The following is a 20,726-nucleotide window of genomic DNA, read 5'->3' as shown; positions in this document are numbered from 1 at the left end:
TCCCAGCCATGGATTTCCATCTCATACATAAGAAAACCATATGAATTCATATTTGGGTAAATCAAATCTAACAAAGCCGGGGCCATCCTGACCACAGCTTCACAGCAGAGGCATTATGTGCTCCATACCTCGCCCAAAATAACAGCGACGCCAAGTCGCCTTTTACAGATTGTTGCCCCTCCCTGCTTCACTATACTTACAAACGAATAAACTGTTTCTCCTTTCCCCCTCTTTCTATCTCGTGCTATTTTTTTTTCTACCCAAGGTAATGCCTGCGATAGGTTCACAGATTGGACAACAATTAAGGGATGGATTGAGCCAGGAAAAAAAAAATGGGAGAGAAAGAAAAATGAAGGGAGAGTGCAGGGAAAAAACTAATTTAAGGGTTGCAGGGATGCAGTGCAATATTAGAAAAACATATACACAGGCCCCCCATCTAATCCTGCGCTTATGAAAAATTAATATGTCATCGGAGAGGGCACAAGAACGAGAAAAGATTAATGCAAGGCGCTTATAAATTACAAGCACGCAAACTGATTTGATTAAAAAATAATCTGGGGCCTGGACATTGCCTGGTAATATCCACAACACTCAACTTATCCTTCTCTCTTTCTGTCCTTTTTTCCTTCCTCTTCTTGTTTCCCCCACTCCCCCGTCTCTCCTTTTTTCTCTTTCTGTCAGATGGAAACGATTAAAGCGGGTCACATGGAGGCTAGTCAGCAGCATTCACATGTTACACACACGTTAGAACCTTATCTGAGGGAGAGCGACACATGAACAATAACTTAAGACGAGAGGCTTGTGGTTCGTATGTGTTTTGTGCGCACAGTTTGCACGCGCGCAGACTTACGGTCAGTTTTCCTGCTGTCAGCCGAGTCTCGGTCGCTGAGGTTGAGCCCGGGCCTGGAGGAGGAGCGAGGAGGTCTCTCACTGTCCTCAGAAGTTTCTTCTGAAAATGCACACACACACACACACACAAACAACAACTTCATTATCTGCAGAGCTCTCTAAAACACATTCGATGGCTGTAAGGGCAGCACTGGAAAAAGAAAATTTCATGGTGTTTGACTCTGAAAGCTGCAGATGTTCTAACATATATTGCAGTGTGATATTAGAGAAATATTCCAGCTTTTATATGTTTGCTTTATTCCCATAAACACCTTTTTCTAGAATAAACGTATCCCACTGAACAGCATATCTCACCAGCAAATAATGTTATTGACTTAAACACATGCTTTGTTGAAAACAGCCGCGCTCTGCCACTTCTAGTGGGTGAAACATAATACATCCATGGCCTGAAAGCTGAAAGGTTGTGTGACAACAAAATATGGCCTCCGGGGAAACGGCTTCAGTCATTTCGGGTGCCTCTCTTCAACATGCACTTCTCAAAAAAAGAAAGAATATTATTTACTGACATTGCATAATAATGACTTTTTGTCCATATATTTCATTTTAAATAAGCATTTTTACTTTTCTTCTATTCATTTAAAGTGTTATTTCAGGTTAGACAAATATTACAGCATGGTGGAAACACAAATTATGCTGTTGTAATGTAAAAACATAATTATGTGGAAACGCTATCATTCTGCTTTATTGCGACAACTGGAAAAAATACACAGCTCTACCAAATTGAGGCACACATTAACACTGACAGCCTACAACACACATCCTGTTGTAAAATCCGGGGGGAAAAAATAGGAAAAATGAAAAGCAAAATAACATGAGATTGTGTAGGTCATGCTCACCACTACCCCGTACAGAAATAGTGTGTCTGTGTATTTTTGCACGCCTTGCTAAAAAGTATGTGTGTGTGTATTTGCGTGTGCACGCCAAAACACAAACCAACACACACGTGCAGCTCTGCACTATTAGCAGATTAGCCTACCCATCTCTGAGAGTTCAGCCCCTTGTTTGATAATTCTGTGTATCTGCAGTGTTCTGCCAGTGGATTAAAGTGTGTGCATGTGTGCGAGTGTGTACGCATGTGTGTGTGTGTGTATGTGTATATATGTGTCGCCAGCACAAGCTAACACTAATCCTAGCCGAGCCCCAGCGCTCCCTTTCATCCAGCCATCATTTGTCTCCGGCTGGGCTGATGTCACTTTGTAATGAATTTTGAGCAGTCTGAGAGAGGCCAGATAACCAGGCATGCGCATGCACACATGGCACGAACACACACGCACACATATAAACACACACGCGCACACATATATATAAATATACACACAATATAGTGCCCTCCTCCATCTCAGGACTAGCACACACCAATGCAAAATCAAACAGAAACACTTGCAAACAGGCATCAAATCACACACACGCAGAGTATCACGTTCACGCAGACACACACAGAGGAAAAACCGTTACAAATTTCATGTCTTTTAAATGGGGGAAAGGGGGGTCTCGCTCTCAACACAAACCCCTCACTCTGCCAGAGAATGAAACCGGTGTGTGTCTGTGTGCATGGGTGAGTGTGTATAAAAGAGCTGAGCTCATCAATCCTGTACTGCCTTAATAACCATATTTTATAACACACACACACACACACACAGCACACGCAGGCACACTCACACACATATTCACAGAAATCAGGCAAAGGGTGCATTGAGGTCAGCTTGCATTTGCATACAATCACTTTGGCCATTGTACAATGAGCAAAAGAGGTCTGCAACCCCACCACCACCACACACACACACCCCTTTGGAAACATGATATGATTAACCCTTTCAAATACCATGTGGTGTGAGTACACACACACATGCAAAAAAGCACATACAGACACACAGACTAAGCGCTGGCGCCATTGCTTTAAGCGGCAACACATTAAGTGGACATTATATACAGCATGAAATTTTCATGGCAGATGCTGGCATGTGATTGAGGAGGAAAATTGCAGTTGTGTTTGTGTGTGTGTGCCTGTATTCATGAACACTGTTATATTTTTGCATTTGCACACGTGGCTGCTGTACACGCTGTGTACACACAGTCTGTGTGTTTGTGTGTGTGTATGAAAGACTGGGACTGCACTCTGCTCCTGATGTTTTATTAATACATCGGTGACAACGGAGATGAAATATCTCCTGTCAGCCAAGAGAGGCCGGGCTGCAGAAATTGCAATTTTCACTGCTGGTGCTGCAGCGTCCATCTTTGTATTTTAATTCACCTCACCTTCATACGGAGGGGGGAGAGGACGCACACTGTGTATCCATGTGTGCGCGTGTGTGCTGGTGTAAATGCTGCACGTGTGTGGCGGGTACCAAAGTCCTTCATCACTGGTTTATCTTTTCTCTATGCTTGACTTTTGTTCAAAGCCAAGGAAAAGCAAACGGTACAAATCGAACAGCATGTTTCACATAAGCATGCGGTGGGAGGGGTGGAGGGGTAAGGGTCAAAACAGAAATACTGAGAAAAAAAACACGCGTTAGTAGATCTTATATACTGCAAGGTCAAGTTAGTGTGTCAAAATAATAAAAACGTTTATAAAGTAGAAGGAAAAAAGTGATTTGTTACATATCATTTATTCAATTAATTTAAAAAGATGGTCATAAAAGTTTAATAGCAATTATTTTTATTTGATATTATCCCTATAATGCACTACGGGACCATATCATTTATCCCATAAATAAATTTGCCATCTGTGATGATAAATAAAAATGTGTGAATTACAGCTAGTTCGTTACCATTACATGACAACTCTGAATAATTTTTTGTGTTTTTTTTTACTTCTGAATATGATCTTCATAATGACTTATTGCACATTTTTGTATTCGCCCATTAAGCTGGTCAAACTGCAAATTAATCAAGTCATTCTTCTAACAGATGACAGCAAGCAGAGGAGGAAATAAGTCAAGTGAAAGTGGTCTGAACTGCAGTGTGTGATCTTAACAATATCAAACCAGGGTCTTAACAAACCTCTAGGGGGCAGTCTACCTGTAGCCAGACAAAACACAGGAGAAACGTGAGACAATGAACAGAAAGACTGAAGGAGAGGAAGGAAGAGGGTGAAGAGTGGGTGAAGAAAGAGAAAAAAGAGAACAGGAGGGGGTGATCATCTGGGCCTCATCAGTGCTTTTTTCTCCTTTCCCCTTCTAGTCAGTTATATCTGTGGTGTGTGTGCGCGCGCATGCATGTGTGTGTTCGTGCGTGTGTGCATATGGGGAATGTGTTTCCACACTGAGGACATTCCCAGACGAGCTCTCTCAATACATCAGCACAGCGTCTGCCCTCTGACTGACCCTGACATTCACACACCACACGGGTGTGTACGTGAGCGCGTGAATGACTGTGCATGTTACATCGTGTTAGCGTGGATGTGTACCATTGATCACGCGAGTGAGACAGTGACTGCATATGTTTGCATGTGAAATGTCATGTGCAAGTATGTGTGTGTAAAGTGTGTGTGTTAAAGAGAGACAGAGCATTCTGCAGCGGGGGGACTCTTAACCATCAACTTAATCGCTACCAGAGGACACACAGAGCAAAAACTTTCGCAGTCACCTTCCACTGCCTCTGTGCATGCACACGCGCGCGTGCACACACACACAAAGTGGGCCAGACTGTGGAGGGTGTGTGATTTTGGCAGCCTGGTGGGATTCTCTTTGATGTGGGTCAGTCGGAACATTAAAGCCGGCCGGTGAGCTCGAGCTAACCACAAACCCTGGCTTCGATTACGCTGCAACCAACACAAGCCTATATTTAACTGTTAAAAAGGAAGAATAATTAAGTGTCTTATGATCAGAGATTCAACCTATCAATTTGATTTGAGATTTTATCAGTTAGTAGCCAGTGTAACCAGTTAGATTCCTACCCATAAATGTCTGTTTTGTTTATCCAATAAATAGTATCTGAAATTTGGCATCCGTAGTAGAAATAAAAAAAAACCAAACAAAACATGCTCATATTTTTTCAAAGCAGAGCAAAAAGCAAACAGATAGAAAAGCAAGTTTTAAACAGACGGACGCAGGAGGATAGAGTGGAGGAGAAAGAGATGTCTGAAAGAAAAAAATAGAGGACTAGACATATGGGAGATGGAGGCAATGAAGAATATATTGAAAGTGTGAGTGCAGTGTGTTTGTGTGCATGTGTATGTGTGTGTGTATGTGTGTGCCCTCTAGCTGTATAATGACCTGCTCTGAGACCACTCACTCCCCCTCCTGTCTCCCCCTAAGGGCCCATAACCGCCATGCCGGGTCATTATGTGCCCGGTGGAGGACTCGGTTGTACAGCACACAACAGTCGAGCAATGCCACGCCAGGAAACTGGACACGGAGACTCCAAAATGGCTGAATTCATTAGCTGGGTTGAGCTGCCTCTAATTTGCTTCCTTAGGGCTAGGACGGTGCTCATTAAAGGGGTAAAGGAGTAAAAAAAAAGTCTTGTTTTGCATTTTGTTTATCTTAAATCATGGATAACATAAAATTGGAGCATCAACTGAAAGTGTAATTGCTGCCAAAGAAAATATACGATATATAAGAACTGCTAAAATAACAAGACAAAGAATCTGTTATTGTGTAGCTTGGACTGCGTATAGCAGAGCATTTTCAGAGTGTTAAGTCTGTCTAATAATGCAGGCCTGATACTGGGTCCATTTTATCTGTGCTAATAATGAAGCCTTAATGTTTTTGTGCAACACATTTGACTCCCGTGTCTCCTCAACTTAGGCATGATGTTGATGCTGATTTCTTCTTACAACTCTGGTCACGTCCCCTGTGAGACCATGTGTGCGTATGTGAGCAACAGGGGGCCCTGTGATGTCACATTCCTGCGCCGCGCGCGTGGCTCTAGTTTGGCCTCTAGGTTTTAGGGGGAAAGCTTTGAAACATTACACCATCCCACACAGTCACAGCCACGCACACACACACACACACACGTATACACACCGAAGCACACACACACATAGTCAAGGGCCAGTGGTAATACTGCCAGAGTAATAACCTTACAGACTTACTGATCCCCCCCCTCCCATTCTCTCACCCTCAAATCTTTATTTACCCTACTCTCCCTCTTTATCCCCCCTTTCTCCCTCGTTCTCCCTGTACCTTTCCCCCCGAATTTCAGCGCGTTTAACAAGCATTTAGATCTTAACCAGATGTTGTTAATGTAGCATGTCTAAAATACTAAACATCAACCCAGCAGAGAGGGTCTACAGCTCCTGCACAGGGCCTGGGAATAACTCACTCACTCACACACACACACACACACACACACACACACACACACACACACACACACACACACACACACACACACACACACACACACACGCTTTCCCTCTCTCCCCCTCACACACACACCTAACCATGAATATCTCTGCGTATAACACACATTTACTCCTACGCAGCTTTCAATGCATTTCATGCACATAAGTCCACAGCCCACATGCTAACATGTAAACACACCAGCACAAGCAAACACACATGTTTCCATCCACACTCTCAAATCCACCCACACTGAGCCATTTATTGTTAAAAACACGCAAACTTATTACACCAGCAAGAAAAAAAAGATTTTTATATTTATATTTTTATATTATATATATATATATATCGAAAATAATGCATAAAACCATCTGCTTTCAGAGCCACCATAAAACAAGACTGTAATCCTGGATGAATATATATATATATATATATATATATATATATATATATATATATATATATATATATATATATATATAGTTTCAGGTCGACTCTGAAAGCCAGACAATAGGATTGTCACATTTAATTCGCTCCTGGTGTGAATGTCAATAAGTTGAACTGACAGAATAAGCTGAAAAAAATGACTTTTTGTGTAAAAAATGCTTGTATCAGCAGCTCCAAATTTGCTTTGTTGTTGTCAATTACGACTTCCTGAGACTCTTCATTGTATTTTCTTTCGCTCAAATTGCTCGCTCTGCTGTCTTGCAGGCGACTAACAAAACACCTATTACCCTTTTGGAAAAAAAAAGAGGGGGGAGAAAAAAAAATCATATGAATAAACATAGCCAAGATTAAAGGCTTGCATGTCTTGCTTGCTGCGCAGACAGAAACTGTTGTTTCGTGTTAAGAAGGGTTTCATTTTCAGTGCTGTGGGCACTGGGTGGATGGGTTTGTGTGTGTCTGTGTGTGTGTGTGTGTGTGTGTGTGTGTGTGTGTGTGTGTGTGTGTGTGTGTGTGTGTGTGTGTGTGTGTGTGTGTGGAGGGTGGTGTTAATGATTCTTTAATGGCAAATACAAAAAGGGTTTTCACAGGACAAAAATATGACTTCAAAAGTTTCACTGGTGGATAAAAAAAAAGTTGCCCCAACACCTGGCCTTATACAATAGGCTAACACACCTACTGTACACCTCCACACGTGCACACACACACACCTGCATCTTACACAACAGCCATATTGCATTTCGGCTTTTTGAATCACCTTAGGCTGAGTAGGTGAACTGAGGAGGCGGCACGGCATGCTTACTGAGGGATTTAAGAATAATTTGAAAAGAAGATTCCTCTCCTCTGTTTCATCTCCTCCCGTCTCTTTCTCTATTCTCTGTTTCTTCCCGGTCTTTTATGATTCCTCGGGCCAATATTTATCTAGCCCATGATTATAAACATCTGGCCGATAGGGCAGTCTGCGCAGCGGCAGCTGAGATGCGCACACATGCACGCACTTGGAGAGTCTCACACACATAGTGGAAATATCACACACACCTGCCAACATGAACCTGTCAGGTCCAGACCGGAGGACGGTGGGAGGGAGAAAAAGAGAGAGCAAGAGAGAGAGAACTAGGAGCTGAGGGTTAATGGCCTTCCCATCTCTGTGATAAGAATTCATTCTGTTCTATTACCAGCACTTATCTACAGAGCCTGCTGTCTTTCTCCTCTCCCTCAAACACACACACACACACGCACAAAACAAGGGTCCGAGATCGATAGATGAACCTAATGAAGAAAGCAGCTGTTTCTCGGCATACCTGCTCAACTCTATCAGCCCAACAAGATCTCCCTGTCTCATTCATCTGTCTAGCTATCCATCCATTTATCTATCTGTCCATCTATTTTTCTATCTTTTCACACAGCTATCCGTCCATATACCTATCCCATCTGTTCCTGTGCGCCACCATTTACCCGTTATCTCTCCATCCATCAGTACACTGGTAAACAAAGATACGAGCAGGATAGATATAGTTTTCAACTGACCAGACCGGTCCTTGTCATGTATTCAAGGTTTATTTATTTTCCGAGAACTAATACGAGGCCTGAAAACAGGGAATCTAATAAAATGGCTGCCATGGTTTAAGAGAATGGCTGCGTGTGTGTGTGTGTCTATGCTTAAAATAGGCCTGTGACGGGCAGTGGCCAAATGGATAATGCTTAAACAGATCTTTATCCTATTGGGCTACTGTCCCGTTTTTAGCTGCATAAAACCATCTGCTTTCAGAGCCACCAAAAAACAAGACTGTAATCCTGGATGAAAAACAAAGGGAAGATTTGAGTAGACAGAAAGGACAGATAAACGAAATGTTTAAAAATGTGTATTTTACACATATAAAGATGACAAAAAAAAACCTAACCGTGTTTCCAGTCACTTCATTAATTTCAAATGGTTTTCGGTAACTGTATTTGTTGCCGATGCGGACTTCAGTCGAGCACCATGTAGCTTCCATTAGCGCTTAACCGTTTTTATATGTGACACGTCTTTTGTCATAGAGGCATGCGCAGAACAAAAAATGTGTTCATCATCAGGGCCTCTAATGTGTTAAGGTCAGAGAGGATGGCAGAACTCATAAGAAGCAACAGAAGAAGGGAAAAAAATATCTTCAAGCCAAAATATTCATTAGGTTGCTCAGATTCATCTCCAAAATGACTACATGGAACCTGTAACACATAGTCACACATGTTCACACGCAACACACACACACACATGCATAGACCTGGGCCTGGAGATGGTATTGTACTGCCCTGGAGATGGTATTCGCAGACAGTTACAAATAAGGAGTGTTGGCTTTCCTCTGACTTTCTCAAAAACATGCAAAAAATGTCCATTTCATTACTGGCTAAACAATGTCATATGGGCCCCCACTGGCCCTAATAGAAGCAGACAAAGACAGAGCAGCACACATATGCTTCGAATAAATCAGATTACTGAAGGAGAGTGGGGAGAAAAAGAGCGAGAGAAAGAGGGAAAGAAAGAGAGACACCGCCAGACACTTAGAGGATTGATAATATTCCCTTTTCTTACTACTTCCACCCCTCCCTTCCTCCTCCTCCCTCCCCTCCTTCACTTTCTAAACTCCCCCAACCACCACCCCCCTCCCCCCAAGCAGGATCTGTTTTAGATTTGAGCCAGTACTAGAGCCATATCTCTACCTTATCTCTGCTAGCCGTCAGAAAACAGAAAGCACCATGTTTCCATGCATTAGACTCCCGGCCCCTGACACGCCACTTGAAAATCTCACAGCCCTTCAAAATGGCTGAGCAGGAAAATAAAACAGCAAAGATATCATTTAATCAAATGAAATGCAGGTTACTGGGGTGCATTGATATCATTTCTGGAGTGTGCTCTGATACAGTGTCATATCAAAGAAAATGTCAGCCGTGAAAATTATGGAAATGCGTTTTTGGCATCGTGACAACAAATGTCACCCAAAATCTCCCAAAATGAGATCACTGTTTGAGTGCTATAAAGTATCATTAGCTCTTCTTTTCTTTTTCTTTCTTTTTTTTTTGGGGGGGGGGGGGAATCCATCACAATTTAAGGGTCTGTGACATTTTCACCCCCTGACCACCTCTGGGTATCAAACCCCATCAAGACATCCTGTTGTGTTTTTGGCTCCAATTACGCCAAAACACTTCTCGAATGACTGTAAAGGGAAATATTGATTCCCCTTAAAATTGTAACAAAAACAGAAGGGAAAAAAATCACAGACAGGGTGTGGAATATATTAACAATATGAAGAAAAAGGAAAAATCAATATTCAAATGACTTCTTTTATTGATTTATAATTAAGTCTTAATTGCGGCAAAGGCTTGGACTTTCAAATTGCCTTGTGACAATAGCTGAGAAAGAAGATGGGGGAACATTATTGATACACGTTAACAGTAGTGGTCGCCCAGACATTGATTCTTCCATTTTGTGGTGCCTTTGGCATGCACGTGCAATCTAAATAGCCGTGCACACACATACACACGTGCATATATAGACACATATATACACCTCTTTGGATAAACGCAACCCCACACCTAAGTGAACTTACACAGCATAATTAACCTTCATCCGGGAAAAGTCAGGACTGTCTTATCTGCAAACTTGACTGTGTATATGTGTGTGTGTGTGTGTGTCAGGGGAGTGTGCGCTTCAGCGTGAGTGTGTATCTGTCGTAATTACACCATTAGGTGTGGAACTGATTGACTTCAGATGGGGTTGTTAGAGGTATTATTCTGGACAAAATAAGTGAGTGAAAAGAATGTGTGTGTGAGAAGTGTGCGCTTATTTAAGCTTATATACAGATTTTTAAATTAAGTATTTACCTGATCCAAACGCGCGCGTGTGTGTGTGTGTGTGATCGCTTCATGTGCCTGAAGCCCATGTGGCCATGTAAAAGTGTGTTTATGCTCATATCTGTGTGTGTGCGTGCGTGTGTCCCCGCGGGCCTAATCAGGTATCAGGTACCTTTTGTTTTGGGAGCTCATTGATGGATGAAATCTTTATCTGTGCTATTGATCAGGAGGGTGCAGGTCCTAAACTGTCTGTCTAGCTGCCTGCCTGCTCCAGCTCTAACAAGATTGCCAGGGCCGAGTATATCAGTTAACATTTAATCAATGGCAGCTTAAGACACTGGGGCTAAGGGAAAGAAGCCCACTGCTTCAGCCCCTGCCCCAAACCATTACTCTGGATTGAAGCTGAAAATACATGTGCATGTGTGTACGCGTGTATGTGTGTGTGTGTGTGTGGGTGCTCCAAATGATTACAAGGGATTGGGTATGGTTGATCACAGGTCTTCGGGGGACAGAGGTGTGTGTGTATACGCGTGTGTTTGTGCTGTGTGTTTACAGGCATGCGAGCGCTGGCTTGTCAATACATGTTAATATGTCAAAAACGCCGGAGGGCGCTGCTTGTGCCGCTCAGAAGAAAATAAGAAACTGAATGAAGTGGCTGATGTATAAGAAAAATTTCCATTCAAATCAAGTGAAGGCTTTCAAATTGAACACTCCTGTGCAAAAACACACACACACACACACACACACGCACTACAGCAGAATGATATGACATATCAGGCAATGCATGATTTTTTTTTTCTGCCTGGCTTGCAAAAAGCCCCCTGATGGTAAAATGCAAAAGAGGGGAGTCAGCAAAAAACAGAAATATGATCAGTTAGACTTTTTTTTTCCTTTGCTTTTTACATTTTTTTTTACCATCAGCTCATCTTGCAGTAAATGAAACCCCATCAGATCTAAGAAGCAGATCCTTCGCCGCCTATCTTCAGCTTTTTCTTTCGTTTTCGCGTGCATGATATCGCCATCCATCAGATCTCATTTTGTGAGAATTAAACATGCACTTACAGTGTTTGCCTATGCACCGTATCCGGGTGTAAAGTCCAGAATAAGTACAACGATGCGTGTGTGTGTGTGTGTGTATGGGGGGGGGTTTGCTTTGACGGGGGAAGCCCCCTCTCTCGTCCCTGTCTTTCGTCCAAAGCCTAGGAGATTCCCACCACCAAAAATCAATGTGTGTGAGAGCATATGTGCGCCTGTGTGTGTGTCAAGGTTTTGTAAGACAAATCTCTCCAGCATGCGCCGCTTTAGTGTTATTGAACCAGGCTTCGATCACTCGGCCACTGTGAATAATGCAAGGCAGGCTACTGCTCACTTACAGCACAGGATGCTCGTGCTGGTGTGTGTTGAGTGTGCGCGCGCGTGTGACAGGACGGTCCTTTTTCCTTCTTGCAAATGCAACAGGGCAGTTCTTCGACGTTCCTCCGCTTGGCCCTCTTAATCTCGTGTCAGATACAGGAACTCCCACATTGATACTGGTCTTTTTGAGTGTGTGTGTGTGTGTGCGCGCGAGTGCGTACGCTGGAGGCTTCTTCAGTAGACGGGAAGAGCTTAACTCGAGCAGACAGCTCAGGCCTGCACTTTGACACACCCTGACTCATTACATACAGCCCGCACACAGTGGAATATTGTCATTAAAAAAGACAATTAGATATGAAGTCAAGGGAGCATCACTTGCACACATGGAAGCGCAGCGCAGGAAATATAGGTGAACACACTCGCCTTCATATCCCCAGGTATACGAAGCAGAGATATTAATAATCATGATGTTGCAGAGTAATTAAAATGATTCCAAATGATGAGTGTGTGTCTGTGTGTTTTGAGTGTGTGCTTGTCTGTTAATTAAGCTGAATGATTTGATATGACGTAAACCGGACTGCTTTAATGGTGTCCTATACTTGATGTGGCTTGAGGGGACAACAGTTGATGGGGCTATAGGGAGAGACAGCATGAAACACACACGCACAACAGATACAGCTGCTCATTGGCCCTGCCTAAGAGGAGCATCCCTTTTTCGACATAATTATCTGTGTCATCACTTATGAGGCAATTAAACAAACATCAGTTCCTATTTCCTCTCCCTCTGTCTCTCCTCTCTTCTTATTCTGGATCTCCTCGCCCTGCCGCCATCTGTGCTCCTATCCCTGGTCCTCCAGTCTATATAGTTAATCCTCTCCTCCTCTCCTCTCCTCTCCTCTCCTCTCGCACATCGTCCTCCCCTCCTGTGTGACTCCAGACAAGGTTTCAATTTCAGCATGCTGATTGTCTCATTGCCGACTCTATGCATGTCTAACACTTACTGGCTCTCTAGGGATGGGCAATACACACCATAGAATGCCTATTACACTCCCACGCATTTCTGGGGAACGTGTGCCCATGTTTGTGTGTGTGTCTGTGCAAGGGGTGATGAGGGTGTAAAATGCCTATTACGCTGAGAGTCTGGTCTCTCTTACACTGGAGAGAATTCTCTGGCGCCTAAAGAGCAGAAAATTGCAACGCTCCTCTTCCTCACTCCCCATTAACCTGCTTTTGAAACAAAGGTCTGGCCAAGGTGTGTGTGTGTATATGTGTGTATCCCTGCCCATTAGACTTATGCACCAAGGTGAAACACCTTTTGCATCTAACCAAGCAGAAACAAAAGCATTTTTTTATGTCTATAGCTTTTTAGATTTTCAGTTTTATTCAACTGCCTTGTACAGGCTACTTCTTATATACTATAATTTTACACAGTAGAGAAAAACTTCTCTTCAGCCTCCTCTTGTCTCTCTTCAATCACTTGCATTTTGTGAAATGTATATTTTTTTTGCCCTTAAATGAACTTGTCACTCACTCCTTCCCTCCTTCTTTCGATCCTTTATAAAAGAAAAGGATGGCAAGAGGAGATGGCATCTCTTGAAGAGCCTCGAGATGACTAAAGCAGCGGGCATATTTGTCTAATTTGCACAAAGACATCCACATCAAAGCACAAATCAAGAACCATGCTCATTCAATGGATTTTTATCAGTCTATCCATTTCTTGTTCTTTTTTTTTCCCCAGCACCCTCTTTTCTCTGTCACATTCCTCTTTCTCTCTCTATTTTCAGAATGTTATTAGGACATGATAAAAGCAAAAGGGATGTCATGACACAGGACCCCCTGTTAGCATTAGGAGGTGGGAGAGGAAACGAACGGGAGAGAGAAAGAAGGGGGGGGGGGGGGGGTGAGAGAAAAAAAAGATGAAAGAGATTTGTCTGGAAATGATTGCTCACAAGGCATTGATTCTCTGCTTTAATCTCACACAGTGTGCTCAAATTTCCTATTAGGGAGATGAAGAAAAGAAGCAAGAGGGAGATGGGTCTTATTCACATAGGTAGGGAGGTGAAACTTGGCATGTCTCTCGGAGCTTCTTTGGGCAGACAGAACATACGTTTCCCTTTTTCTGAAAAAAATCAAAGTAATGTCCAGATTAGCCCCATTGTTATTTTATTTATTTGTTTCTTTTCTTTTAAATGTAACGCCTTGCTTTTGGACCATTAGTATGCTGTAGGTAAGCAGTTGAGACAAAAAAATACTGTTACTGCTACTGTAATGCTGCACAGTCGAATAGAAACACACACGACAAGCCACTGACAGCCGCTGTAAGTGCAAAGCTTCCTCCGGTTAGAGCAGATTAGCCTTAGCCAATTGGTAATCAATACCTGCTATCAATTCTATACCTCCCATTGATGGATGAGGGAAGAGAAACTGAGTGGAGAGTGTAGACGGACACAAGAAAAGAAAACTTTTTGCAGAAATGCTGCCCAGTAACTATATTTCTTAATGTTCCTATTTTTTTTGCATGTGGCTGTGAGCGTGTGTGCGTACAGGCTGCCTTCAGTGTCCATTTGTGAATTGTATCATCGCTGTCTGAGATTAGTGGCTGCTTGGACCAGTGAGCGTATTGCCTGGTTACCGTGGCTCCGGCTCCACACAACCCTCCTCCCATCACTGGATTGTTTGTCTTAATGCTGTGTGACATGGGCCATTGTTTTGTCCATCTGTGGTTAAGAGTCAATGGACAGGGGGTGTATGAAGGGATTGGGGAGGGAAAAGAATAGACGTGAGGGAGAAGAAAATAAAGAAGAACAGAGGTGAAGAGGGTGGGTGCGGGTGGGGGGTGGAAAAGGAAAAGAAAAACAAGATGGGGAGAACAGCTAAGTGGTGAAAAAAAAATATGGGAAGACAAAGGTCAAAAGAACCTGAGAGTAAGGGGAAAACTTGCAGTAAACCTGTGATTTCAATATGGTCCTTGGACTTTGCATTCACCACTTCCCTTTCCAGGAGTCTTCCAGAGGCTTTCAGGTCCATATGGAGTGGGGGGCCTTAAGCTCTTTGTGATATCATTGACGTGAAAGACGTTCTGGCCCTGTGACGCCAGTCCCCTCTTCAAAGGGTTAAGTCATATTTAGTATGCGTCCTCAGAGCCCCACGGCTTTGTATTGTAAATAAGACTAATGTGGCATTGGTCAGGTATGCTAATTCAGATAATCAGCGCAATTTCTGCAAATTATAACTGTCAGTGTGTTGGGCACAGAACCTTGGCGGAAAACATGAGGGAACAATTTAGACGGGGTAATACCCCTACACCAAAGAGCTGCTCAACTCAAAGAAAAACAATCGGCTGAGCCCATACCGCCCCAACACACCATTGCAAAAATAGTTTATGGTGAACGAGGCACTTTTTTTTCTGAGGCACAAGTCGGGCTCCTGCCCATTTTTTTTTTGTGTGCACACACACAGAGACCACAAAGTAATTATAATTTGCTTGGATGGAATTATTCAAAAAATGACCACATCTTTTACTCCCTCAGCCATAGAGAATATGGTTTTGGGAAATTTGGGGTAAATTGCTACTTGCCGAAAATATAATAATATACATATATGAATGTGTCTTATTTTGATTTGACAAATGATTTAAAATGCAGAGTATTGTCTCCAACTAATTGCACGGCAATAAAAAGCTACATGCTTTACAAAAATCCTCTTGGGCAAAATCACATCGCTCTCATCAGAATAGTCCCCCCCTGTATTTGTATTCGTGTTGGACACATAAAATAACATTCCAGGTTTTTATTATGCGAGGAATGAATCCCATCTGACTGAAATCTGTGGACTTTACCTTTTACAGTATGTAAGTAACTTCCTGTGTCACGGTAAATGAAGAAGAAAAGGTCAAAAATAAATGACTGCATTTAATCATCTGGATGTGAGCAAATCGATATGCATTATAACTGGTCGGCTTAAACTATCCAGAGCAGTTCTAAATGTACATATCTAATAGATGAATGCTTAAAGCTGTTCCTAATAAAGGGCTGAAGTGTCCTTTCATGAGCTAGTTATCTGGTTTCACCCTCTCCATTCTACAACTTAAAAGAGAAAATGGCGACCGCTATGCTAACTCTAGTGGTTTTGCTAGATCTGGGTGTGTGTTGCATCCTTTCTCTCAGTCCTCTGGCCATCCATGAATGTTTATGTAATGGCCACAAATTACTGAGACAAACCCTGAAAATAGACTTCTGTCTGAGGAGAGACCTTTCCGAAAAAAGACAACCACTGGAATGGCGAAACCATCCCCACCACCCGAAGGAAAAAAAGAAAAAAAAAAACGAGGCATAAGATGAATAAGTGAAACTGAGGGAGGAGGTAAAACCTAATACCTCAAAAGTTTCTTCAATGTCATCACATCGAAATGCTCTTTGGGATGCTCTTTCCCACATTGAAAATGGGATGATTTCTTTTTTCTTCTCTGTGCTTTTTGGTTCCTCGACTTAGCTCAGACACAATTCGACGGCGTGCATTTTACAACAAGGAATGTCTGTGCGTTCGGAAACAGGCAGGATGGCACACTTTCCCACTGGCCGTGCTTCCACCACCTCCTCCTGCTGGAAACACGCACACAAACACGCATCTATATCCACACTCAGCCACATATATATGTGGATAATAAGAGTCCATTAGGCTCAGGTTTTAGCCTACAGCTGCTATGTAAATGGTTAGCACTGCTACACTAATTTAACTAGGACCAAAAATGTCCTAGAGCCTTATCACTCAGAGAAAACAAAGGGCTCTGGACACACTCGCACGTGCACCCACACGCACATGATAAAAGTGTTGCTGGTCTAAGTCAGAAGAGATCTTTTGTTTAAAACAGGGATTCAGACAAAGAGGGTCTTCTCCCTCCCTCTTTAATGCATGTCGGGTGACGGTGGTTGGGGTCGGGAGAGAGGAGGGGGTTTACGGAGTGATGGAGATGTGCGGGTGGTGGGGTTGGTGTTGGAGGGATGGATGACAGGCTTGATTCTCAGACATAATTACCTCCATAAGATCCCATCTCCCTTTCCTTTTTGAGAGGGACAGAGGGAACAAGGAAAGGAGAAAAAAAAAAAAAAGACAGAAAGTGAAGTATGCAGAAAAGGCCTCATGTTTCTGCTTGGTCTGGCTTATGAGGAGCTTTACACATGATGGAGCACAGGGCTAATGGGCGAGGAAACACATAGAAAAACACACCCATGCTTGCACGCACGCACACACACACGCCTCCTGAAAATGCTCTTTGTAGTTAAACAAATGCTCAAATGGTCGAGAGATTCAGAGCTGGCAAAAAAGGGAAAAAAATCGCTGTAACAACTAAGCTTCAGAGGTTGTTAATTTCTCAAAAAGTCCAGCTAAACAAATTGTTCAAATTATCAAACCGATGATGGAATACCCATGACTCGCAATCTGTCATATTTTTCTTTTTTAGCTGTTTTACTAAACAGCTCCATTCAGGACGTAACTTCATTACAGAGCGCAGAGAAGTACAAAAAATATCTAATTTTTCTAATAACTTTTGGACGACCCTCAAAGCAAAATGGCCTCTAAGTCCTCCGTGTTGAGAGGCAATTCATTTATGCCCGCTCTTCTGATGCAAACTGGCATTTTTTATAAACTCAATTTTCTTGATCATTTCTAATTGCACACAGAGAGGGACGGTTTATCTCAGAAATGTGGACACAGTGGGCTTTTTGTCTCTGAAGGACGCAGTTGAGAGGTTGCGGTGAAAAGTTCCTGCTGTTTAGGCCGGGAGTGCTAACTGCTGCACATGCAAGGGTGCAAGCGGGCAAGCGAGCACAGAGTTCACTCGCTTCACAACGGTATTTACCAAAGGTAAAGGCGTGAGTTGGCTGGGCCCAGGTTACGAGAATTAAACACTCAAGAGGACAACAGAGACCGACAAGTTCTCAGAAAAACGCAAAGACACACAAATGCACACATACATCGGCAAACCTATGCATTTACAAGCTCACAAGTACTGCATGTACACTCCTGTCTTTGTTCAAAACACCTATATTCTTGCGGTGTGTCTCTCCAGTACCGTATCCTTAATTAGGCCATAAAATCAGCATCAAAATTGTTTAATGAAAGCCATTCACATGTACATAAAGTCCCAAGCATTAGAACTCTTATTCCCAAATGAGCCTATAATTATGTGGCTTGGTGCCAACTCCCAGGCTTTAAGAGAAAGATACCGGTCAGCACTTAAATTAATCTTTTTCATACCAGTCTCTAATGAACAGAAAGTGCTCGAGTCAGGAGTTGTAGCCCAGAAAACTAACAGCACACGAATACACAAACAGAGGGTCCTTAAACTGAACGTTGGATGAAAATGTTACCTACTATAAAGCATTTTCCATTGCTGAAAAAAAAACCCATTCGCATCATATATCACTGCGGGAGCAATCGCCTCTCTCGTAAGGCGGGCTAGCGTGTGATGCTAACAGGAACTATTTTGTAATCGGTTAAACAAAAAAAATCCTAAAAATAAACAACAAATACAACAACACGGATTTTATTAGCAAACTACAGAACAAGAACACAAGCCCAATTTATTCCACTGACTCTCAGTGTTTGATCTCTACTTGACATGGTTGTAACTTTGCTCACTGCGTACACCTGCCAAATACTTATGGGCTACAAGGAAGTAGCCTTTGAAACATTTACCACGTACCATGTGAAAGAATACCGTTGTTCAGAAGAAAGTTATATAGAGTGGGCAAAAGAAGGGCATCCAGAAAAGTGGCTTAGCATTTTGGACGGTGCCAGCGTCCGCTTAAGGTTTTACGCTATCTTCCTCATGGAAATTCACCATGTGCCATCTCAAAGCCAAGGTATAAAATGAGGGTCCAAGCAACAAATTTAGTGCGTTTTAAGAGTGGAACATTGGAAATTTGGTGCAGCGGCCAAATATTGCTTTTGACAGGTTTAAAACCTGCTTGGGCGCATTGGTTTGAGATTTAAAAAGGGAAGGGGAGGAGGACAAAAAAGAAGAAAAAAAAAACGGTAAAAGGCCTGGAGAAAAAAATGGACAGGAGCTGGAGGAATAAGCAGGACAAAGAAGGAGAGAAAGAAAGAGAGGAGGGAGGGGGGCAAAAAAGAGGAGATGAGAAAGAAGGGGGGGGGGGGGGGGGGTTGGTGGCTATGTTAAAATGTAAGGTAATGATTTATCTAAGCATGCTTTTCTGCTGCACCCCAAATCTCACCGAAACTTTGATCCATGTGTAATTAAAACCAAACATTCACCAGCAGCAGTCTCCACTCCAGGACAGGGAGCTCGTCTCCTGTTAATGTGTGTGTGTGTGTGTGTGTGTGTGTGTGTGTGTGTGTGTGTGTGTGTGTGTGCGCTAGGACTCACATATGTTTCTAAGCGCTGGGCCCCCATCTGTTTTGGGAGTATATGTACAGTATAAACAGGACACTTTGGGGAGCGCAGATTCATGGTGGAATATACATGAGCTGACACACACACACACCTAAACACACACACACAGACAGATGTATGGGCTAATGCTATGCTGGAATGCTCTTCAAAATGTGTTCCCCCCCCTTACTTTCCCCATTCCCCCCTGCACTACCACCACACCCCACTCCACCCGCTCCTGCAGGTCAAGCAAAGCAAAAACAAGTTAAGCGCTCATTTTCTCCCGGCAGCATTAACATAGGGATGACTAAATAATGGACCCTGACTCTCTGTCTTCTGGTTTAAATTACAACGCAGCCCCCTCCCCTTACACCCTGCAACCCCTTACCCACCATCCAACCCCCCACTCAAAGAAAAACGATTAATCTTTTTTTTTTCTTTCTTTCTTTCTTTTTTTTGTCTCTCTGAATGTTTTACAGTTCTGTTACACTTATTAGCTGCTGGCAGGACGGAGACTCTTAAATGAAAGCCAAATTGCTTTGGTCATGAGAAAGGAAATGAAAGCTCACTCCAGGGAGAGACTGTGCAGCCATAGCATACATGTGTGTGAGTAACGTATGTGTGTACAGGCCTTTCACTATGAGATCCTCCCAAGGTGAAATTTCATAAGCTGACTTGCCTGCTTGGGATGTCCCTGTGCACGGGACACTGTGTGTGTGTATGTCTATGTGTGTGTGTGTGCATGTTTCAGATATAAGAGCAGCAGCCTAATAGGAACAGTATGCTCATTTTGGAGAGATTAGGAGGAATGGACGGGCCTGTATCGAGAGACGTAATCTGGATATGAAGGCCAAAGGAAGGAGGGAATGAAGTACGGAGTGAGAGAGATTTGACAGAAGAAAGAGAGAGTGATGCAAGGGAGGGAAGAGATAGGAAGAGTCTAAGGAGTAAAGATTGAGGAATCTGACTTCAAACAAAGAAAACTGACCACTTCAGCTAATATCAAGGTTTTAAAATCTAAAAAAAGAAGAACAACAAAAATAAAAATAAAAGTGGAAGCCAATAGAAAATGTTAAAGTCAGGCCATGTGTGCACTCCACCAGAAAAAAATAAAAGATGTGACAAAAAGTTAATCCCCAAAGTATTAACTGAAATAGCCTTAAAACTAACAAATATTCTTAAGTATCACAGTTAAAGCAAACAAACTAGGTTGAAAAAGCACAGACCTTGGCTGCTGGGGCACTCCTTGACATGGAACAGCTCATGAAGGCTCAGCCCATCCTCATCTCCTCCCAGGCCTTGCTGGTGCAGCTGGAGTTTCCTCAGTCCTTCGTTCTGCTGGTGGCGAGCTGAGCGGGCGTGCTGCACCAGGTTGAGGCGGGCCTTGGTGGAGTAGTCGCACAGCGTGCAGTAGTAGACACATGACTCCGGGCTATACGAACTGTCCAGCTTCTGCAAATGCTGTGGAACAGACAAGTAGAGAGTCTGAAGGTTAGATGCATTCACCTTTT

The 20,726-nt window shown here is 42.9% G+C and overlaps 1 protein-coding gene across 1 annotated transcript in view; it reads right to left on the bottom strand.

Moving 5' to 3' along the window:
• Nucleotides 1-20,726, bottom strand: part of zfhx4 (zinc finger homeobox 4) — a 79,396-nt gene that overhangs the window by 16,608 nt on the left and 42,062 nt on the right. Inside the window, exons 6-7 of the mRNA XM_026179368.2 lie at nucleotides 20,442-20,676; nucleotides 851-949 (exon numbers count right to left, since the gene is read on the bottom strand). Coding sequence (XP_026035153.1) covers nucleotides 851-949; nucleotides 20,442-20,676 — 334 coding nt within the window. The remainder of the gene's footprint in view (nucleotides 1-850; nucleotides 950-20,441; nucleotides 20,677-20,726) is intronic.

The sequence above is a fragment of the Astatotilapia calliptera genome, chromosome 9 (genome assembly GCF_964374335.1).
Source record: "Astatotilapia calliptera chromosome 9, fAstCal68.1, whole genome shotgun sequence".
NCBI lineage: Eukaryota > Metazoa > Chordata > Actinopteri > Cichliformes > Cichlidae > Astatotilapia > Astatotilapia calliptera.
Note: the sequence above shows the minus strand (reverse complement) of the source record. Positions and strands in the feature narration are given on the sequence as shown.